The following is a 24,802-nucleotide window of genomic DNA, read 5'->3' on the forward strand; positions in this document are numbered from 1 at the left end:
GAGCCAAGTAGGGGTTTATATAGCAGTCTGGTCTGCCACTGTCTCCACCATTCACCAGAGTTTTCAAGCTCTTGTGGCCCTCCATATTCATTGTATCCATCCCCATCGCCCCGCTTGCTCCCTTTCAACCATCACGTCCTCTTCTTTTTTTTTTTATATATTTTTTTATAACTTTTTATTAACAAACCTCGGCAAATTGCAGAGTTAAGAGGATCGGGCAAATTATACATTACAATAGATATCCAAAGAAAAAAGTATTCCACAGCGGATCTGACAACCAGCACCTCTATATTCCGATGTCCCTTAAAGTGTTCAATTTTTTGTTGTGCTGATAACCTCCAGGACCTGCTGCGGTTTGGTCCCACTGGAAATCCAGACAAAATCCTTAGAAGAAGAATGGAGGCAGCACCAAGTATGAAGTAAACCAGGACCACGTTGTATCAAAAATATATTTTCTTTTATTTTTTCACTTTTAAGACAGCCAACGCGTTTCGCTCCCCAACCATGGGAGCTTTGTCAGGGCACAGATATTGGTAGATCTTGAAGCGACGTATGGCGTAGAAGGAAAAGTTTGACCAATAAAATAGTATAGATGCCGATATCAAGATTCCGATATCCAGATAAGGTTATAGATACACGCCAAGGGCCTTAGGATAAATGACACCACTAACCAAGGAGATAGTATTTCCAGAAAATATTGTAGACTTTACGTTGAACGGCGGGCACGTGCGCAGGCCTTAATAAGCTGCTACCACAATTGCTCCATGTTTCCTATTACAGCAATGGCCCCATGACGAATTCGGTCAATACAATAGATATGGTGGAAGGATATACATGCATTACAATGGAGAGGAAAATTACAGGGAGATAGGGTCTTCTTGTTCAATGCCACGGGGTGGTGTACAGATCTTTCCTCTATAGCTATTCTACGGACCCCAGACGTGGGACCACTTCTTGGGCACCTCCTTGCCAGATATACAGTTTTTTCTCTGAACATACACCAATTTAGGTTCCTTTCTCAGGCCTCCAGGGTGGGCGGATGTGCCCCCCCCCCCCCCCCACTAGTTGAGCAATATTTCTTTTGGCTAACGTGAACCCCAAAGTGGCCCACTGCGTCTGTGACGTCCTCTTAATCATGCCTGAAGGTTATGTACGAAGTCATTCTCCACAGGGTATTTAAGGGGGTTAAAGGGAGCGCCACAGGAATGCTTCTATTCGGCTATCTTGCTAGTTTCCCATTTGATCCATATTATATGGCAAGGGGGAGTACCAGATTCTGTCATTCTAGAAATCGTGCAGGAGAAGATGGAAGGTCATTTTCAAACCATAAACAGTATTTCCTAAAAAATGGGATGCCTATGATGTTAATGGAGGCACACACTGCATAGTACAAAGGTAGTATTTCTGTGGCGTGGAAGGCCAGTTTCGTTCTCCTGAAGGTAGTGATTTTTTGAGACTCAATTGGACTAATATCAGATGGAAGGAAATATCTTTCAGACTGACAGACTACTGAAAGGCAGCTTTATTCTAACTCGTGTTTTTATAGACCGAATTTAGGGCAAAACAATATTGCAACTATGTTGTTCCCTGAATCAAAACAGACCGGAAATTCTAAAACCGTTGAGAAGCCAATATGTGGCAGGAACATAATGGATGCCATAAAATTAGAGAGATAAATAAGGAAATTAACACAATAAACACGCTGGTGACAACTGAACACTGTTAATAAAATTCAATTAAATACACAATATTTCGTCCGCTTGGGCCATAAAAGTACACATAAAGCATATGCAATACAAATATAAAACAAACTAAATAAAATGTAAATGAACCGTAGTGGTATTTCTTAAAAACAACAACAAAAATATAATAACACCTCTTAGGTGCCAACTACAGTCAAGAGATATTAACTGCATTATGAAGAAAGTATAAGTTTTCTACTTAATATCCACATAGCCCCAAGAAACATAGCAACTGGGATAGCAAGTGATAAACTATAGTCTGTCCTCAAAATACGGAGTGCAGCTATATGACTGTACTGGCCAAATTGTCTACAAACTGGGGCTAACCAGTGTCTGCCGGGTCTTGCATATGCTTGACAGGCAAAAATACACTCTCAGTCATAACAGAGAAGAGGTGGCAGGAGCCGGTGGCCCCTGCAGACCAGCACTTTGTGAAAATCATCAACTGGAGAGTCCCCGCTCTATATTGGAAATATAATTTTCTGTTGCTTGGAACAGTAACTTGATCCCAGGATGCCTCATATCCTATCTGGTCTTTGATATCCAGGAATTCTCTGGACGTTCTAGGAAGATCTTTCAGCATGGAACGTTGGTCTCTATTGCCGTCCAATAGCGCTTTTTCAAGGCTGTTTTTGATGGAAAGGTGGTAATGCCTGGATTCAGCCAGAGTTCAGGAGCCCCAATGTCATATATTCACTCCTTAAAGTGCAAAAAACCAGGGATGACATCATGTAAAGCAGAGGTATAGTGTGCACATATGTGTGTGTCCCCATACTCTGCCCCATAAAGAACTGACCCCGGAACCCTTGACTACTATAGATAAAGAACAGGCCTCGTTGAATTAGTTAAAGAGGTGCTATACAAAATATTATATAATTTCCCACAACAGTATAAACTTACTGTTTCACGAGTAAAAAATAAATTAAAGGGCCCTAGTCATGCTATTATTTTGCTACTTAAACAATGGTTGAACTTATGCTCGTAGAAATATATGCAGGTATCTTCTCCTCTCAATTCACATATCTACAGCCTTCACACGAACCCCAACGTCCGGTATGATTTTAGATAGAGCTCCGCATTCTGCATTCAAAGTGACAAACTAATTCCACCGTACAAAAAGAACAAGCGTGGCACATATTTCTCTGTTCAAACAGCCAAACTAAGGAACTCTTTAACCCCAAACATAAGATCCACGGATGACCACCTTATTTTCAGAATACTACTCAAGAGTTGGCTCTTCCTCCACATAACCACCATACTCAAGCATAAATATACAGCATATCTCTCTGTATATAAGCATTTATTTGGACTATAGATATGTACCTACATATGTGTATTGCTTTGTATAAACTTGTATAATAATTGTTTTTAAAAATATAGATATTCATTAGTTCTGATTTAAAAAAGTACATATTAGTTACATTAGTCTGTTTTAATATGTAAATAAGTGCCTGCATAAATAAGTAAATCTTTTATCATAACTATTTATCCACCGTTGCTTCACTATTGAATTACAAAAAATAAAACCACATTAACCACATGCGCGCTGCTCTGATTCTGCTGCTATGCTGATATTTTTAAAAACCCATTGTTCATGACGAGCTGGGCTCGTCATCAGTGTTTGAGGAGGCTACACCATGACGAGCCCAGCTCGTCATCAGCCTCGAAGGGGTTAATTTAAAGTATAACAACACTTGAAAGACGGAGTTTTAATAAATGCAACTTTAATCTACATATATTACTTTCCTTATGCATTTATATACCTTCCATGTACTTATGTGTCTATATATTTATTACTTTGCTTCTAATTCAGCATATCCAATGCCCTACCGTATTTCTCACCCTATATCTCTCACAAAATGTCTCCTACCCCCACTCTGACTCATCTCAAACCTCATTCTACTACTCTTTTTAATGAACTACCTAATTTCTCACCCTATACATCTATCAGTACATCCTCTACCTCCACTGTCTCATTCTTCCCAAAACCCATTCCAGTGCTATGATCCCCAAAATAACCCTTTCTAGACCCGTCCCTCCTTTACCCCTCCTTGCATCATCTCATACCTCTTTTACTATTCAGATCTCCCAAACAAGCCTTTTTAAACCCTTCCCTTTAACGCTTCCCACTCCACCTCCTCACCCCAAACCCCCTCTTACTATTATGAACTCCAAAAAAGAAGAAAAGTAACAAAAAATTCTAAACCCTTACCTCTTCTATTCCTCCATTATTCCTTTTCAATCTAAATAACAGACTAACATGCCCACCACTCAAATTAATTTCATATTTCCCTATACTAATTCCGCACTAATCATGTTTGAGTTCTAGAGAAGTGTGCTGCTCGCAGAGAAGAACTTCAATACCTCATCAGGGGTAGCAAGCACTATTTAAATGCAAGCCTTTTCCTCTTTTATCCCTCCACTATCCTTCCCTATCGAAATATCAGACTAACCTATCCACTGCTCAAATTACTTCAATATTTCACTATACCAATTCACTACCAATCCTTTATTGGTTCACGATTAACGTGCTACTTGCCAATAAAACTCTTCAACTCCTCAACAGGTAGAGTAAGTGCTATATAAATGCAACTACAATACAATATTCATTCTAGTCAATGACAGAGTGCAAAGGAAACTCAAGAGATATAATGGAAATATGCGTTGAAAGAGAATAGAACAGCAATTTAGCCAAACTTTGTCGTTCTAGATCTTGGAAATGTAATTCCGAAGTTTGTATGCTAGCCCTTATCAGCATTTTATAACCCAAAGGAGAATGGAATGCTAAATGTGAATCTGACTTGTCATTGTTATTATATTGATGCGCGTGCCACTGCACAAAAGATGCATGTAGCCTGGGTGCCATCCAACCTGCTTCAAGGTAATGAAGCGACTAGTGTAAAAAGCACAACTAAATCCAAAATGCCTCTTAGCTCGTTTTTTTCTTTTTTTTAAATAACATCATTTTAAAATGTTAGTTGCCCTGCCAAAATTTAAGAAAGATTGAGTTCTTAATCGCATCTGATAATTATCGAATGATTTAAATAAAACCAAACTCTTAATTCCGACCGTGCGTAAACAGGGGTTTATACTCACCTGCTCGTAATCTGGCCCAAAATGTGAAAAGAAGTGTAGAAAAAAGAAATTACGCAGCTCGTTTTAGAATTAAGAGTGTCTCTGAAGAGCATCGTATTTATCATATATGAGACTCACGATTAAGTGATTTAGAATCCAGGACATTCAACTTAAAAAGAGATTTAAAGCGTTTGACATTGCCCTATCGTGCGAGTGTCCTGATGAAGAAAAAACTGCAGTTTTGGAATCCGTGTCTGAGTACATGAGTTTGTAGCGAAACAAAATAATAATAATAAGGAATTGGTAGGGACATGTCCTCCACTACTATTTATCAAATGTGTACATGAACAATATCTGGACAACGTTTTCACCTCTTTTAATATCGGAGTTCAGTCAATTTCTGAGCGGGAGTGGTCTGAAGTGGGGGAGCAGCATAGTACTGCGTGCGCAGTAGTTTTAACTTTTGATCCGTTTAAAATACTAGTCACATTTTAACTTAAGAACTGCAAAATATTCAGCAGATGATGAATTATGTGGCAAATGCGCAAACGTACTATTTTATGGGGAAAACTTTGGCTGCACAATCAGATTTTTCCACCATCTCTTATAAGTCAAGACGTCACGTGTGTTTGCATGCTTTACACTCGTGCTTTTTTACCTAAAGAATTCTATAGTCCGCTTAACTGAGAAGTAATTCAGATGGTGGGTGTTTGAGAGGCAGTGTACCAAGGAGCTTTCATAACTTGTTGCCTGGGGAATATTGTGGAATCACTATAAAGCTACCCAGAACACAGCGACCATCATTGCACATCGCTAAATTACATTGCAGACGTATTACCGAGGCATTGGGATAAAGGACGTGAATTTATTTATTTATGATTACCGTGAACTATGATTGATGAGGAAAGTTGGGCTCCCTGAATACCGAGAGTGGCGACTGTCCCTTTGCCTGGAGGCTTCCTATGAAAAATTCTTGCGGTGTGACCGTTGTATATTGGGTCCGGCACCCCCTTGTGCTGTGATAAGTCCATTTCGAAATAGTAAGGAAATATATATGTTGATGTCACCAGCTCCAGGGAGTGCATAACAGATGTTCGACGCACATAATAGCTCAGCTCGCACAGATTGAGTCATTGTGGAAGGGAAAGGTCAGTTTTGTCAGGCTCTTGCACGGCTGCTTTGGTATTACTAAAAAAAGTCGTGAATCTTGAACAGCAAAGGCCACGTGTCACCAGTGCGAAGTGCTTGGGCAGTCCTTATGTATTGTTTCCATACCGAACAATCCCAGTGGAATAAGCCCGCTCATGAAATAAAATGTCCGATTAGCCATTCTTTGGATGTTACAGTCCTTCGCCATCTATGGTTAGAAACTGGAAAATATGGTTGCAATATCCTACCCCCCAACCCTGCTCCAATTCAGTTGAAGCTGCACCTTTTTTAAGAACTCTACGGCTTAATGCAATAACAGCCCACAAACCCGCTTCCCCTTCATTCACCTGTTGACTGTATTCTTGCCTGTGACCACGCACAGCGCTCTGCTGTCTTTGGCAAGCACATACATGCATAAGTGCTTGCATGTATGTGTATGTGTATGTGTGTGTATATATGTATATATATATATATATATATATATATATATATATATATATATATATATATATTACTTATAAATTCAACAGCATACATCCTTTTTTCTAGTGTTTCTATATACTTTCTTTGGGTTTACTGCAGGCATGGATGTATGACCCCCCCCCCATCACCCCCCTTTCATCCAAATCAACCCAATTTATACAGTGAACCTAGGAGACCCTAAAGAGATTGAACTTAAATTCTTCATCCCAAGAACTATGCCCCTCCAGAAGGTAGCTTCTGCTGTTAGGGCCTCAAAAGCTTCGCTGCTCTATGGAAGAAGTCTGATTTTAATGGGCCTTTTGCCCCTCCCTAAAAGCACCTCCCAGCTACCGTTACCACAACAACAGATCTCTGGACCTGGCTGAGTGATGTTGCAGTAATTCTTGGCCTTGTCCACTCAGAGCCTGAAAAAACTGCCAGAGTCCCGGTCCAGAAATGGGGAGGGAAATAAATTGCCCCCTTTTCACTTTGCCAAACGAATCCCTTCTTCCTCCATCTCACCAGTTCACCCTTTTCCAAAACGGCCTGGACCCTGATCAGATCCTTGAAGGCAGTCATAACAAGCATTTACAATGCAATGGTCTCGGCATCATTAAAGGTAGAGCTATTGGTATTGCTCATGACATTCCTTTTTTTTTTCTAAATCATCAATAAATGGCATTGTCATTTACATTTAAAATATGCACAGATATGGGCCTCCTGGGGACACTGAGAGGAGGCCTTTAATTATACAGGAATCTCCAACTCCTAAACGCGCGTTGCTTTCGAGACACTCACAGAGCTCTGTCTGCACTGGAGCCTGGCTGATGAGTGTGTGAATGAGGAAGGCTTTTGTGTGCGACCTGTCGAGGCAGTCTACATGGGCCTGGCAGTGCTAGAACTAGAATAAAAACAAGCTTTGATAAGAGCAACAATATCCTTGGCGAAGGGTAGGTTCTAAATGAAGGGTACTCACCACACGCCCCCAGTGATTCAGACGTGAGCGAAACCGAAACCTTCCGTGAGGCGGGACTTCCGGCTTTGGAAGCCCGTGCACGCGCCCACGGAGAGAAGCAGTGCTGGTGACGCGGGGCTCCCATGCCTGAGGGAGAGCCCCGCGGTGGCGGCTGAAGTCCGGAGTGGCGGTAAGTGGGCCGGGTGCACTTGTGTGTGTGTGTGTGCGCGTGTATGTGTATGCGACGGCGGGGAGTGGGTTCTCTGTATGTGTGGGTGCGTGCATGGGCGCTCGTGTGTGTGTGTGTGTGTGTGTCTGTGTATGTGCATGCGTGTGAACACCTTACGATATGGAGCATTTTCGATCATGCCATGAAACGCGCTGCTTAAAAAAAATGAAAGTTACACGTTTAACCGCACTCCAAACGCGCATTGCCGCACTCTAAACGCGCAAGAAACTTGCAACAAAGTCAATTGAGTGCTCGTACTTTTGCGCGTGCCAGTTTCAAATCGCCTCCCAGGAGATGCGCGCGGCCAGGATTGTCTCCTGGAAAGCAGACACGCCGACAAAAGGTCTCTGGCGAGAACGCACTTCCGCGCGCTTAGCCGAGGCCTAAAAAAGGAGCTGTATCCATTTCGCTCCCTTCTCCCTCCACCCCAAATTCTGACTAAACCCATTGTTACCCCTAGCTGTGATGTAGAGCATGCAACTTACAACGTCTCCATTTTAATTCAGTGCACACACTATCTAACCAGTAATGACAGCATACTTAACCTCTTGCATGCTCATAATGAGCTGAGCTCGTTATGCAGCACAGTGGCGCTATGTCGATGACGAGCTGAGCTCGTCAGGACTGTTACGGAACGCCCACGCAGGGATGATTCCCCCGCTGTCCTGGGCGTTCCATTGGAACTGGCATGGAGAGCTAGTCATCTTCACAGCTCCACTGTGCTGCATGACGAGCCGAGCTCGTCATGAGCACCGCGGCGCTGCGAGCGGCCCCCCTCCCCGCGGGAATTAGCCCCGTGACAAAGGGGCTCAAGCCAAATCCGCGATCCCTTCCTTCCCCACTTAGTCGTAGGCTACCCTACTTCAGCAGACTGATCCTCAAAACTTTCTAGCTCACCACCTGCTGAGAGTTGAATTAAAATGGCGCAGGAAGTTAAGATAAAATGTGACCTGTGAGTTTGTAACACTGAATGGTTGATAATATGCAAGTAGAAAACTGTCTTAGTATCCAAATTGCCAGTACAAGTGATGCCTTCCGTAGACAATTGGGTTACTGCTTGAGGGGTTTGAAACCCTACTCCAGTAGCAACTACAATTTCTGTCAGGGTGAGACACAAGCAAACCCCAAATGAACCTGTGCTCAACCCTGTCATAGCTTGGCAAAAAAGTGGTCAGGCTTAATAGAGTTAATGTGTAAAGTATTTATGCAGAACTTCGAACAGTAATAAAGTGAAAACACAACACAAGAAAAATCTCACACCATTTTAGAAAAATTTAGTAAAATGTAATATGTTATTTGAGACAAAAAGAACAAAAATCTAATCAGTAGAAGTAGACACATGCAGAGCCAAATGTTATCTGGCCGTGCTGGACTGGGACAAAGTCACAAGTTAAGGCCGATTGTGATGGAGCGCGTGCTGGGTACAGAGACTAAGTTAGGTCCACTAAATAAAGTACCTTAAGCCCTAGTTTGCAGGACATTACGAGATCCAGAGTCTAGGATACACTGTGCACTGGTGGGTTGATGTGGGGCTTGCAATGCAAATGCCTGCATCAAGATTGTGTCGCTCAGTGGTGGTTCAGAGGAGACTGCATGCTGCGATGGGAGGTCCGGCGTCGGGGATGTGTTGCATTGCAGTGGTTCCAAAGCAGAGCTGCGAGTGATGCATTGTGTTGCGTCTGTTCAGCTTACAAGACTACAGCTGGGCTTTCAGAGCACCCTCAGGCCCACTTTCAAAGGGCCATGACTGAGCTGGCACCAGTCGGGGAAGTAGGACTCTCAGCAGACAACGTTCAGGTGCTGGGTTCAAGGTGGTTGGAGCTTTTTCTGTCCATGAGGCTCATTTCAGGATGACAGCCCTTGGGGTCACACTGGTAGTCCTGGATTCAAGATACACGTCCAGTCCTTATCACTCGGGCAGCATGGCAAAAGAGTAGCAGTCCTTGTTATAGCGCAGCACAAGAGCCCTATTGAGTCTTCCACAGGTCCAGAGGTGTACTAAGTGTTGGAGCTGAGGGTCCAATATTTATACTTGGTGCCCACTCTGAAAGTAGGAGACGGATCTGGAAGTTTCCATCCCCAGAGGTGCTTGGAGTTTCCTGCCTCTTTGCTCTGGCATCAGCTTTTCCGGAGTGACAAAAGACTAATGTCAAACCGTTGTGTGCTGAAGGCCTACTCTATGGGTGATATATATGTATTAAAAGGAAGCTTTCGGCCTGGTAAACGGTTTATATTGCCAGGTCAAATTGGAAGTTTAAAACTGCAGATACAGCCTGCTGTGGCAGGCCTGAGACATGTTTAAAAGGCTAGTTTAGTGCGTGGCATGATCAGGGCTGGAAGCCCACTAGTAGAATTTCATTTACCGGCTCTCAGTACATGTGGTACCACTTTGCTAGGGGCTTACTAATACATTAAATGTACCAATTGGGTGTAAGCCAGTTTTACCATGTTGAAAGGAAAGAACAGAACACAAGCACTTAAGCACTGTTTAGCAGTGCACAGACTCCTACAGCCAACTAAAACGAAGTCAACAAAAACAGGAGGATTGAAGGCAAATAGTTGGGGGAAACCATGACAAGGATGTCAAGTTCAGTACCACCGACCTGGCCTAGAATTTCCCAACTTGCCCTTCCCCAGTGGAACCCTGTGTGGTCTGTGGTGCTGACATTACCCCAACAGATGCTATTCAGCAGCCTGAAGAAACCACCATGGTAACTTACTCCTCTCAACACTCCAAACTAGTTCCTTCAGTGATGGCGTGAATGCAGGGAGGGGTGCACAACCAGTGGGTGGCTTCTTGGAAGTGCCAAATAATGGTGGCGGTGTAATGTAGCATCTTGAATAGTAAGTTCCACTTTTATAACTCCCCACATTCATTTTTGCACACAGAAAGATGTATGACAAGAGGAAGGACCATAGAAGTAGGGAGATGGACCCACACTGTAGAAGAACTCCTGTCTAGAATGTGGAGTACCACTCTATACTTGTATTCATGTGACTTTTCTTGGACTCATCTCCAGAGCTAGTGGTGCTATCTCTCTGCCTTCTCTTGGGGACCGTAGAAGGTAGACTTGCTAAAGGTCCTGAAAGAAGGGGGATGGGGGGGGGGGGGGGGGTTTCTTGGTTGTCTGGCTGGTCTTTTGGTGGCTGCCACAGGAGGGTATACACCAAGATACTGCTGGACACTCAGGTGCCCTGCAAATGGCTGATGGCCTGGGGGCTTGCAGCATGCAGGCAGGGGTAGAGAGAGAGCTGCCTTTTCAATCATGAGATTTGGCTCCATTCATGAAGACCCCAGGTAAGAAGACTGTCAAGGCTGTACAGGAAACCCGTCCAGTCTCTGTTAGCCAGGTGCTGCTGAAGAGAAGGCAGCAGGGCCTGGCTGTAGAGAAAGCACGAAGAAAGAACCTCAAAACTGTGGTGAGACACGAGACCCCACAAGAGCACTCCTGGTGGCTCAAGTGCACCACCAAGAGTAAAACAAAACAGGGCCTGTTTAAATCAGGCCAGCATGGCCCGAGATATCCATAAAAGTTGCAGTCAATTGTGTGTGGCATGCAGAAACACTCACAGTGGGTGCTCTGAGCACAAGGAAATGATGGCCGAAGCGCTGAAACGTTTCAGACACTCACCCCTGTCACGGATCTGGGTTGAATCCATCATCGTTCTTTAGGCATGGGTGAACCTCCACCTCAAGGGAGTCCTGCAGAATATGTAAATCACCCTGGAAAAACGCGGCCAATGGGTCTATCTTTGAGATCAAGAACACTGTTGTGGAGGGGGTGCTTCCGTGTGTTCCTTGCCCCCACAGGGAGAACGAAGTCTGAACTCTACCACTGAGGGAAACCCTGTGCCTATTCTATGGCCCTTTACAGTCGGAGTCCCTTCTCGGCACCAATGCCGAAGGAGCTCATTCATGCTTCTTCTAAGCTTTGTCCTCGCTTCTGAGGGAGTGGATAGCGGACAGTCGGCTCCTCCACCTGTGACTGAGAAGTGCGTTTCTGGACGGGGAGGACCGGCATGTTCCGTGCTGTCTTAGTATGTGTGTGTGGGTGCCCTCAGGGAGTGGCAGGGGTACCCACACAATCGCTGAGGCTGGTGCGAAAAAAATATTTACTGGTTGAAAGGAAGACACATACGCCGTCATGAAGAGGATCATCCTTTAATCACGTCCAGTGTCCAGCTCTCCCGGCAGCAATTGCCGTCCCGGGGATTCTACAACAACATTCAAGAACTGGAAGGCACGAGTACAGTAAGGCTCGTGAAGAAAGCACGTGGCAATTAAAGAGACAGCAATAACATGCAGATAACATCCCAACACATCCCCCTTCCCTCAATGAACAACAACGAATAAAAAAAGAAAATAAAAACAAAAATAAATAAAATAATTAAAAACAAAATAAGTAACAACAAACCCACCCCAACCCTAAAAACAAAAAGATAAAAGAAAGTGCAATTACTCAATAAGTGACAAAATCCCGAAACTTCACAGGAGCAACTTTGCATCTGGTGGAACATTGTTGAGGAATAACATCATTAGGAAAAGAACCAGATTTAGAAGCGGGCAAAACCCGAGGCACAGTACTAGCAGGAAGTAAGCCTGAGTCAGAGGTGGGCAAAACTTGAGACCCCAAACCAAATTTGCTTTTCACAAACTCCACTTTGTGCTTAGGAACAACAGAAACACGAGACTTATTCCAAACCTTGCCATTCTCCAAAACTACCACATGGTTCCTGACTTCCTTAACCCGAACAGGAGGGTAAAACCGAGCCAACCCCTTACGCAAAAGCACAGGCTTCCTGATTCTCACCCAGTCCCCCGAGCGTACAGAAGATGATCTAAAGCTAGCCTGAGCGTAATTGGCTTGAGTAAGACCTCTAACATCAGCCACTTTACCTAATTTGACCACATCAACACCTTTCCTCAACATCCAATCCTTGTTCAGTTCCGAACCGGCTACTCTACCCCTAAGTAAAGTAAAGGGTGACACGCCCGTGCTAGAATGAGGGGTAACCCTTAACGCCCACAACATATCGGAAATGACCTTTTTCCAATTCAGACCATTGATGTCAGCCAACTGCAATTGATCCTTAATTACACGGTTCAAACGCTCAACCAAGCCATTGCTAGAAGGGTGATAAAGAGAGGTGAGAATGTGTTTGATGCCATGAGACTTTAAAAAACTTTGCATTTCACCAGACACCAACTGAGTGCCATTGTCAGACACCAACTCTTCAGGAATACCCTCACGCAAGAAAACATCTTTAAGGAAATTGATAACGGTGGCAGAATTGATACCCTCCACAAACCTAATTTCTGGCCACTTTGACATGTAGTCAATCAAAACCAGCGCATACTTCGGAGTTGTACCAAGATTATAAAATGGACCTGCCACATCAAACGCCAACTTATGCCAAGGCAATTCCTCAACATGCACAGGAGTCACCGGAGAGGGACAAGTAACTTGAGACTTATCACTAAGGACACAAGCACCACAGTCACGAACACAGTGTTCGATCGCCCTATCCACCCCAGGCCACCAAAAATCCTCACGTACCCTCCTTTTCATAGCACGAATACCCAAGTGACCCACGTGAGCCAAATCCAAAACCTTTTTGCAAAGAACTTCCGGAACCACCAATAGACCACCTCTACGTAAGACACCATCAATTAAGGATAATTCATTGCACACTCTCCTGAAAGGTACCAACTCAGAAGGCAAAGACTTGTCAACGGGCCAACCATTAGTCAAGTAATCAATAACACGACACAAAACCTTATCCTCAGTTACAGCAAGCTTCCAATCAACCTCCGATAGCGTAATACCAACCTCTGACACAGGACTGACCGCACATATCATTTCCAAATCCTCACAACAGTGCTCCAAATCCTCGTGGGGAAGAGGCAATCTGGACAAACAATCAGCCACATTGTTCCTAACCCCAGGCACATATTCCAGATGATAATCAAACTCACTAAGGCTGTACTGCCATTTAGCAATGCGAGGAGAAGCCCTGCCACCACCTTTAGTGGTGAAAAGATCAACAAGAGGCTTATGATCAGTCCTGAGAATAATGTGATCCCCCCAAAGAAAATTCCTGAAATGCTGCACCCCCCCACCATAAAGCTAACGCCTCCTTCTCAATGGTAGAATAGGTGCTTTCCGCTCCACGTAAGGTTCTGGAAGCAAAAGCAATTACTTCCTCCTTACCATCAGACCTCTTCTGCAAAAGAACTGCCCCAAGACCCACATTGCTGGCATCAGTAATTACAATACATTGGTCATTGATGTTAAAAAGCTTGAGAGGACGTGCCTGCACCATAGCATCCTTCAGTAGTTTGAAATCATTCGTACACTCCTGTGACCAATCATACTTCACATTCTTTTTCAACAAATTCCTTAAAGACACAGTCTTGTCAGAAAAATTACGAACAAATTTAGCATAATACTCAACTAGTCCCAAAAAGGAACGTAGTTGATCCTTGTTCAGTGGTTCTGGTGCATTCTGAATGGCATCCAACAATTTCATTTTGGGTTCGACCCCCTTAGCTGAGATGTGATGTCCCAAATAATCCACACCATCCCTGAGAAATTTGCATTTGTCCTTCCTCAATGTTAAACCAAACTTCCTTAAAATTTCCAAAACCATTCTCACCCTGCTATTATGCTCATCCACAGACTTGCCATAAATGAGAATGTCATCTTGGAAGGAGACGACCCCGCAGTATCCTTAAAAAGATTCCCCATGAGGTGTTGAAAAACTGCGGAAACCGACGCCAGTCCGAATGGCATCCTCAAATAACGAAAGGCACCCTTATGAGTCACAAAAGACGTAAGGTGTCTTGAATCTTTGCTTAACACAACCTGATGGTATGCCGAAAAAATATCCAGGGTGGTAAAATACCTGGCACCCTTCAATGTAGATAGCATTTCATTAATGTTAGGTAGTGGTTGTCGGTCAACCCAAATGCAAGCATTCAGATCACGCAAATCCACACACATCCTGAGAGACTTATCGGCCTTACGGGCTAAAACAATGGGAGACAACCATTCTGACCCCTCTATGGGCTCAATCACTCCCAAATGACACAATCTGTCCAGTTCATTCTTCAATTCATTACGCATACTAAGTGGTACTTTGCGAACCTTGTGTGCAACCGCCTTAACCCCCTCTTTCAAAACGATTTGGTGCTGGAAACCCTTGAGTTTACCCAACTTGTCACAAAAAACTTCCGGAAACTCATGTGCCCATTCAGTCTCACACGAAACACTCAGAGAATGCACAAATTCAAAGTCAGGCAAAGAGGCATAATATTGCTTAGCTTCACGTCTTGACAAAACCATATCCTCATGGTTTGGATCAAGGATCATGCCAAGTTCACCCTGTTCATGCCAACCCAGCAAATTAGTACCATCTTTGACAACATAAATAATAGAAGATGTGAAATCACCTTTGTACTCAAGTTCAGCTCTAAACTTTCCTAATACTTCCACTCTTTTGCCCCCATAGGCAAACATTTTAATGAACGACTGAGACAAAAGAACTTTCCCCAAAATGTCTAAATCCTTAACATTGACTATGGAGAAAGGAGAACCTGAGTCCGCCAGAAATTTGATACAAACACCATTCACATTGATAGAACAGGTCGGGGACTTCCTCCTACAAGACCCATCCATAGAAGCTATTTCAACAACGCCATCCGCATCCATGGGAGACGCAGACAACATCAATAACTCATGATACTCATCATCATCATCAACAACATACTGTCGTTCATCAATACTCTTCACCATGTGTGAAGACCCCTTTTGTACAGCAGTGGCCTTGCACATACGTGCTAGATGACCCTTCTTGCCACATTTGAAGCAGGATTGATTGACAGCAAAGCAAAATTTGAAATTTCCCAAATGAGATCTACTCCCACATCGATAACAAGACAAGCCTTGAGTATCATTTCTGGGCTTGTTGGCAGCAACAAATGAAGAACGAGGAGAGTTAGTATTGGATGTCTTCCGCTCAGAAGCCTTAATGGGCGCTTTGGTGGTAACAGCATTGATCTCAGAAGGCTCCGCTGAAACCACATTAGACGACGCAGGAGTTGACGCAGGAGTACTCATTTCCTTCATGCAAAACTGGGAATGCTCAACTGATTTGGCCAAGGTTAAAGCAGTTTCTAAGTCAGGATCATTGGAGGATAAAAGTTTTTCACAAACTTTCTTGTCACAAGTGCGTTCAATTAGTTGATCCCTAATGATTTCATCCCTAAATTCCCTGTAATTGCAATTAACTGCCAAAATCCTCAAAGCTGCAACGAAATCGTCAATAGACTCTCCAGGCATTTGCGCACGCTGCACGAACTTGTGACGCTCCAATACAATGTTTCGTTTGGGACTAAATCTTTTGTCCAGAGTTTTGATGAGAGAGGCATATTCATCAATTACTTGTGCATCACCGTCATCCCCTGAAACAGATATCCTTACTTCTTCAAGCGGTAAGGTTTCAAGAATGGACCTTCCTTCAGGTCCCAAATTGTACACTAACAACGCCTTCTTCTTTTTGGAGGTGAAAGTATCACCATCAATGGCTTCGATGTAGGCCTCAAACGTGGCCTTCCACTGCTTCCAGGGCATATGAGGAGGACCAGGAGACTGCAAAAAGGGAGGTGGCGAGGCTACCTTTTCCATTTGCGTGGGTGAGTTGCTGCCACAAAATCCCAAGAAAGAAATCCAAAAAAAAAATTAAGTTAGAATTTCCAAAGTGCCTGAATTCCTCTTTTCTTTTAGAGAATGTATTCACAAAATTCTAGAATGAAAATGCAGTGTCCACGCCAAGTTATGCCCACAAGCACACAAAACAGCAGCAGCGCACGTCACAATGTAGGAGAATGCGCATCAAGATTCGCTGACAAGTGTAATGACAGCAAGCGTCATAATGTGCTTCCAAGACAGGCAGAAGCAGAACGAGAATGACAGAGCGCCGTGGAACAGGAATGACGTGCAGAGGTCGCGCGTAGGCTTGAAAGGAGCAGAGCTCGCGCTATGGCAGGAAATTTAACACGGCAAAACTTTCAAAACAGAAAAGAGGAAGTCTTTTTGTAAACTCACGGCACCCAATAAATCAGCGAGAATGCGTGAACGTCGAGCAGCTTCTGTGATTGTGAAAGCGTCTGGAAGACTGTTACGGTAGTCCGACGTCACGGTTGTTCCGTCTTTTAAATAAGACGAAAAGCAACTCTGAGGAGAGGCGAAGCACTGGACCCTCGTTGCCAGTGAAAGGAAGACACATACGCCGTCATGAAGAGGATCATCCTTTAATCACGTCCAGTGTCCAGCTCTCCCGGCAGCAACTGCCGTCCCGGGGATTCTACAACAACATTCAAGAACTGGAAGGCACGAGTACAGTAAGGCTCGTGAAGAAAGCACGTGGCAATTAAAGAGACAGCAATAACATGCAGATAACATCCCAACACTGGTACGTTGGGAGTTTGCATCAAATGTCATCAGAGAACAGCCTTGGGGCAAAGAGGTGTTCCATAGTACACTGGGATGGCAATTTCTCAGTTTCCCCCCCGTATTTTTCCAGAAGGAGCAGTGGCGCCATAGTGTTGTACTGATTCGGGGGGCTGGTAGGATCAGCACACGCCTAGCCTCCTCCATTAATACCTCGCCATTAGTACCCCCTCATGCAGGGATAAAAGTGACACCCTAAGCCTTTTTGAGTGCTACATTATTAAGTATGTGTAGTATTATGATTTATGGGGGTTGCTGTCTCACAAACTGTTAATTATGGTGCCTCAGGCTTACTGGATATAGCCGCATGTATGGGATTGCTTGATCACTGCGTTCTTTCTTTACCCCTTGTAGTCTGCGAGGCCGTTTAGAGGGTATTTCCATTGGCTTTCTGTCTGCAATTTTGTACATGGTTATAATGCGTGTAATCTTTAGTTGTGTTTTGTGTCTGTGTATATTAAAAAAATATGTATTGAAGCACCGGCGGGACGTAGATTTCTTGAGTGGTGTGTGTTGTATTGCTGAACTCTGAGTTTGTAACTCATTCCACTTCCCTGGTTAAGCCATGGGCTGCTCGGTCTCACTGCCCTGATAGTTAAGTGCTAAAAGGTGCTCTGGGTTAGTGCGTCTGAGGGTCCTGCAGTATACCAGAAGAGAAAGACACCCGTTGTAACAATCGGGTGCCCGGTAACTGACTGTCTTGGGGCATTCCGACAGGATTTCTCGCAGCACAGCTTTGTCATCAAGGCCAAATCACATACATCAGTTCGTCTTGGTGGAAGGGAGCCTCCTGAGCCGGTCACTAATTTCCCACAGAAAATATTTTTGCTCCAGTCCTCTGGCCTCTTGGGTCACCGTCACAAAGTCCCAAGACATTCAATATTAGTTCTTAGCCACCTCTTTCAACTTTCCTCTTCTACATTTACACATTCCAGGTACAAACTGCTTGTCAAATTGTGAGATCTGAAGTTGCACCTCCCTGACCATGCCCCTGTCCAGTTTCAGGTGATGAACGTCCTTCAATTCTCCTAAAGCCGGAGGAGTCATGGGATCCCACCGCCAGGGGCATAACACAACCGGTGCACTGCCCATTGCCTGCCTGCTTACATGTTGTCAAAGATGTATCATGAACTTGGGTTTCACTTCGCTTGTGCACAGCCCCTTTCCTTATGCCAAAGGCAAGAGCTGAGATCCTAGAGGGGTATGTTGCCTTAGAAGCTTCTGGTCATGGCCCATGAAGACCTGTTCATATCCTGTCATCCCTGGTGTAGACTTACCCCTACCTGCACTCTCCCCACTTACTCTCCCTACATTCAGTCTCTCCTGCTGACACACAAAGGCACTCATCAGATGCCTTCCCAACAAGCTGAATTCTAGGTTAAATGCCTTCAAAAAAGAAAGTTATAATACTATCTACATTTATGGCATTGCTGCCTGGAAATAGAGCTTATTTACTAGGATGTGCTTCTTGGGTGTCTGCTAACCAAAAAGGCAAATACTCTTTGCTTGATGTAGCTCCCAATTTTCCAAATATGATAAGTTTGCTCGTTCTAGCTTCCTGGACATTTTCCTAATTGATTATCCGAACTTACCAACTTTGCAAACAGGCAGTGGGACTGTGGTCCCAATGAACTAGCTCTCATACAGGTTTATGAATCCATACAGCGAATCCTTTATATGCCAAATGAGAGGCGTGTGCTTGAATATCATAATCCTGCAAAAAATGTTTTTGGGGGTTTCCACACCACTGTCACTTTGCTGTCCCTCGTCTTTCCGTTTCCAAAGATGGCGACTTTTGTCAGTAATAAGATTTACTCACAACAGGCACTTCTGATTAAATCATTTTACCAGCATTGCGTTTTTGTTATTGAATGAGATCAGGATATTCTGATTATTTTCTATAAGGAATATTATACTCACTTTCTCCACAAGGTAACATGGAAATGCTCTGGATTTCAAGTGTACGGACATTGGCTTCTGGTATGGGATTATTTAAAGCTTTTACAACAGACTGTGGAGAACAGTGTCAAAAGGCCAGATTATTGTAAAAACTGGTAGCCTAATGAGGTTGTCTTCAGTTGAGTAATTCTGTAACTCTGATTTGATTAAGACAAAGTTGGGTTTCAATTCAGTTTTTACTCAACATAAAATGAGATAGTGAGGGTGCTGGTGTTTGCCTGACGTGGCACAAACTCATGGAGAGCAAAACTCTGCTGCATCCCTACGCTGAGTCAGCGAGTCTGTCTTTGTAAAGCTCATGGCCTGCTTCTTTAGGGCAGCTTGTGCATCTTCTTTGCATACATATAAGGAGGAGTAACATTTTCTCCGCATACCTGAGCGGACAGATTTATTTGCACAAGACATGCAAGGCATGCTCTATCTTCAAAGCCACTAGGTAGGATGGAGGAAGGAAGTATGTGGCTCCCAGTTCCAGAGTGTTGGAGTGACTGAGCCCCTATTCCAACTTTGGCTGCTAGTCTTGTATGGTGCCTCATCCATGCACACTTTTGGAGCAAGGCAAAACTTAGAACACACCCCGAACAATTGTCATCTCACCAAGCCAAAACTAATGTCACTTTTTGGGTATCATTTATGCCAATCCATTATGTGTCTCTTGACATGCTCGTTTTGCAATTGATGAAATAAATATAACACAAGACAAAATGGCAGAATTAGTTTGAGATAATCTGTCTCACCTCGACCCTTCTAAGGATATCGATATGATCACCTGTGGCTATCATAAATGCCTTCTAAACCCCAACAAACACTTTAGTGCCTTCAAAAATACTTCAAACCCTTCGCACGCTGATTTTTCTGATACCCAATTCACCTGTCTGTCTCATATTCAGTTAACTAAGCTAAAAGCAATAAGAAAGAATGACACGGATCCCATTTTAAACACCAAACCTTAACACATAAGAAACCAAACCTCTTCCTCCAACAACTCCTTGGCTACTGTATTTAAACACATCAGTGACAATACGACTTCAAATGCCTTTCATCATCTGCAGACTTGTGTATGTCGAACTGTAATAAAAGTATGCCCTTCTCCATAGAAACAATAAAATCCATTCTAGACAAAACACTTCCTCTCTCCAAGCAAGATGATTCCCATAGTCACAAAAACGTCACCGTCACCTTTTCACCCACTTCTTTAGTGGAGCTAATATGATCCGATATCTGAAAGCCACAAGATCTTTCCAGGACAACATTCCTGCATGCATGATGCATGAACATGTACATCTTTTTGAGACAGCCAGTCTATATTATTTATCTGTATGTATCCTCACAAGGCCTCTTGCCCAGCTCGCCAAAAACAGGATGGATTAACCCATTCTCGCAAAAATTAATCTGGTCCTAAGTAATGATGCCAACTACTGGTTTGTAACTAACCTACCATGGCTTAGCAAATCCACTGAATGTTGCTTCCAGGCAGTTAAGCAAATTTGGCAGTAACAACCGACACCTCGGTATCTATCAGACAGGTTTCAGACCAGGTCCTGTGTTGTAACAGCTACCTCAAGTGTACTTGGCAACATCTGCTACGTCATTGATGAGGGAGATTCATGTATTTTATGATACCTCTCATAAGCATCCAACACCATTGATCCTCCATTGATGGTGACCCCGACACCATTTTAGGCTTCTAAATGTTTTTGGACGCAGAATGGGCATTCCTAACAAGAAAATTGGCTCACTTCACAACTCTGTAGTTGCATCAATCTGTTAAAATTGACACAAACCTCTCCTCTGATGTTAACATGACTTCCCTCAGGGCTGCATTCTCACCCCAATATTGTTCGACCTTTGTCTGGTACCTCTCTGATATACAAAGAGTCTGGAGCCCGTATACACCAATACACTGATGACACGCCACTCTGCTTAAAAACATGGAGCTTACGAACGTCCCCTCACTGAAGTCTTAATTCTAGAAAATACAGCTCTAGATGTTGCACAAGTTCCTCCTACTAAACATGGTTTTTACACATAGTTCTAAGGAACAAAAGCAAACCTTTGACCTCCCTCCTGAACAAACTCTAATTTGATGGCTTATACCTTACTAAATGTTCATCTGTGAAATACCTTGGCTACACTATGGAAGGCACTGGATCAATCTGTAGGTGGACCAGGAATCTTCCCAAAAGGCGTGTACTCAGACGTAAAGCGCACACACCTCGCATCTGCTTCAGTCCTGGTCTTCAAAACGACTAGCATATATGACAAACAGGAGATCCATATACAGGTAGGTGAATGTAGGAACGGGTCCGTCAAATACCTGGTATGTGACATGCTTGAAAGGAGGGATGAAAATGAGTGGATGAGAGAACTGTATTAAACTAAATGTTCCTGCTTCTTCATTCCTACTTTTTATTACAACATAGGATATATTATTATTATTGTTCATCAATGCTTACTTTTAATATGGTCCACATCTCGGAGATAACTGTAGTTTGCTTTTCATTGATGTTTTTTATTACTGAATGCAGTGGTATCATTTAAGTGACATTAGAAGGTTGAAACAATCATTTCTCCCGAACCTCCTTTGCCTTACCAAATGCTTGCGCTACAGCAATCTTTTCACCTGAAAGGCTTTGTGCCATTTGAGGGGATAGAATTGGGATAGAGGGCCAATGCCAGCATGAGCCAGTCACCATCCTAACTGAAGGCATTGACATAACCCAGCAGTGGTGTAATTTCTCTGGTGACGACGAAAGTGAGATCATCCCCAGAGGCCCGATTTTTATGGCAGACTGTTGCAGTCTGAAACAGACTAGCAAAGAAGTAGTTTAGTCTGTGAGATTGAAGGGATGTGAATCTCAAATTTCCGAACTAAACAAAGCCTGAGTTGCAGGTTGAAAGGGTGAGATGACCATGGTTCGACATGGACTGGTCCCATTAGGAGCATCGTCAATACTGTTTGCATTTGGTGGCCTTCTGGGGCGGATTTAGAGCTTAGCAGACAGGTAATCCATTGCAACAGCGATGGAGTACCCTGTACTTCCACCTTATTTTGAGTAGGGTGGGCCACAATCGCCAACAGAGTAAAATTTATTGCGTCATCACATGTTTCTCTGATGGCCCAACGGCATAGGTAAGCCATCAAAACAGCTGCCCTATTTAGAGTGGATGATCTGGTGGCTTTATTTATTTATTTAATGTTTATTTTATTTTTATTTTTATATAGTCCCTCACCACTAGGTTCTTCAAAAACAATCCCCAGCTCTTTGGGAGTTTGTTTTTGAAAAATAAAACTTGTTGGGGAAAAGTTTGATGGCCAGCCTTCATGTTTCATGGAGCCATCCATAAACGTATCCTACATTGACAGGAACTGCTGTGATGATGATGATTCCTACCACTGTATAGATATGTCTGTGGAGCTGGCGGGCATCTTTAAATTTGACAGGCGTAGTAAAGGCAGAGTGGAGGACCGAAAGTCCTCTGTCACCCTGTTTGACTTTACTCCCTCTGCCAAACCCTAAATCAGGATCTCTGTCGAGAGTGACTCAGTGGGCAAAAAACAATGGTTTGCAATGCTACCTGGAGTCATTGCATTTGAGTTCCTGATCCAAAGAATGAACAAGTTAAAAGCTCTTAGTAAAATCAGGAGGACAAGAAAAATCAACAAAAACTTTGCAAACCCGGCTTGGGCCTACCAAGCCAAGAATGCATTTATTTGTGGGGTGTCATACTGCAAACAAACCCCTCCCTGTAGCTACTATTTACCATAGTTTATTTTATGTGGCTAAACAGAAGAAATTTTAGATAAGAACATGATTAACATATGTGTGCATTGTGTGGACAATATCGTATTATACTAGTTAAAGTGGTAATAGGTTCCAATGAATAATTGTTTACCTGATTTAATATTTAGCAGACTGGGCTTATTTCATGTGCAAATCATTTATAATGTATAGTGTTTTCAAAAGCTGTACTGTGCACGGGTACTTTGAACATGGATATAGTAAGTTCTGGTTCTGTAGAAATTGAGGCTTGCAATGCTTATCAACTAAATATTTCTTTAATCCAGTAACATAGTAATGGCAATGCATATCTTTTATCTTAGGACTGAATATTGGTAAAGTGGTAGTGTATTTGTGACGTTATGAAATTGTACATGCTTGTATCGAATCCAATCCTGAAAAGCATTACAATGAGCCTATGCTACTATGGATGTTACTAATTACTATTAGACTGTCATGCTGACTTTTGTGTTAAATGCTCTCTAGTGAATAAGTGAGTCTTTGTTCTTACACGTTTTTATTTGCCTTTTAGACCAATATAGATGTTTGCCCTGAATGTGGTCATCTGAAGCAGAAGCACATCCTGTGTGGGTTTTGCTATGAGAAGGTGCTTAAAGAGACTACCAAGATCAAAGAGGAGATTCGATTGAAGGAAGGCGGGCACTTCAATGTGGCCACTGTCGAGACGGCAATCCTCTATGAAGGGGAGAAGCCCACAGAAGGGGATGATGGAAAGAGGATCATTGAAAGGAACCGGAAGCGCCCCGCGTGGTTCCCTTTAAATTGATGTATAAACAATGCGTATTCGTGTAAAGATTAAAATAGAGAACTGTTCAGACAAGACACACTCTTAACACCGCAAATTATTTCACAGTTTTGTGTTTGTTTGGCAGGTGTAATATTAAGTAAGAATGGGACTTAAATATTTTTTTGTATGTTTTCAAATTCTTCAATGACTTTTTGAATTTAGGGGAGGAACCTTCGATTAATTAAAAACGCCATCTGCAATGTCAAAGATGCTACATTTTGTATGATCACGTCACCATAAAAATAACTTGGAATTTGATATCTTACTTTACTTTGTCTTAATTTGAAATCCAGTATTAACTTACATTAAGCAAAGTAGTGGGAAGAGCGGGAGAAACCGCAAACTTGTTATGTTATATGGGGGATTTCTATAGCGCTCAGCTACTCCGAGGAGTGTCTCGGCGCTTAAGATCCTCAACTGTACAGATGGGCGGGATAGCGGAAATACTTTACTGAGTGAAAAGTAGGCTTTTAAGACTCTTCCTGAAGGTAAGCAAATTGCCAGTGGTTCTTAGGGACAAGTTACAACAAGTGTGATACAGTGTTTATTTCTTATGCTTACGACTTCAAGCTCAAAGTTTTTGATCTACTCATCACCTGTCATCTCCAGTCATCGCTGATGTGCACAGCCTTTTCACTTTTTATTTATTGCTGTTTTGCTTCATATTATTGTCATTTACTTATTATATTCTTATTGTAATTTTTCAAAGTTATGTCTACTCTGCAATCTGTTAATCCACCTCCAGCTTTTTTGGAAACTCCTGGTGAACCTCCAATTAGATGGGAAATTTGGCATGATGCTTTCGAAAATTATTTAGGAGCCATTGGGGCATCTAGATTTCGCCCTGAAAGAAAAAAGTGCCTACTTTTACACTCTTTGGGCTTTGAGGGCAGGTCTGTCTTTAAGCATCTCCCAGATTTACCTGTTATCGAAGGTGTTGTATCTGATGATTATAGTGACACTGTGCAAAAACTTAAGATTCGTTTTGACAAACAACCTAACTTAATGGTTCGTAGACACACTTTCTTTAAGAGGAAACAAGCTGATTCGGAAGATATTGATACTTACATCTCTATCTTGCGGAGATTAGCATCTGATTGTAAATTCGAAAACTTTAATGACCAGCTTA

The 24,802-nt window shown here is 43.0% G+C and overlaps 1 protein-coding gene across 1 annotated transcript in view; it reads left to right on the forward strand.

Moving 5' to 3' along the window:
* The window catches only part of MRPL32 (mitochondrial ribosomal protein L32), a 122,925-nt gene extending 98,994 nt beyond the window's left edge, over positions 1-23,931 (forward strand). Inside the window, exon 3 of the mRNA XM_086964873.1 lies at positions 23,398-23,931. Coding sequence (XP_086820999.1) covers positions 23,398-23,652 — 255 coding nt within the window. The 3' untranslated portion in view covers positions 23,653-23,931. The remainder of the gene's footprint in view (positions 1-23,397) is intronic.
* Positions 23,932-24,802: the final 871 nt, after the last annotated feature.

Source organism: Lissotriton vulgaris, chromosome 4_1 (assembly GCF_964263255.1).
Source record: "Lissotriton vulgaris chromosome 4_1, aLisVul1.2, whole genome shotgun sequence".
Taxonomy (NCBI): domain Eukaryota; kingdom Metazoa; phylum Chordata; class Amphibia; order Caudata; family Salamandridae; genus Lissotriton; species Lissotriton vulgaris.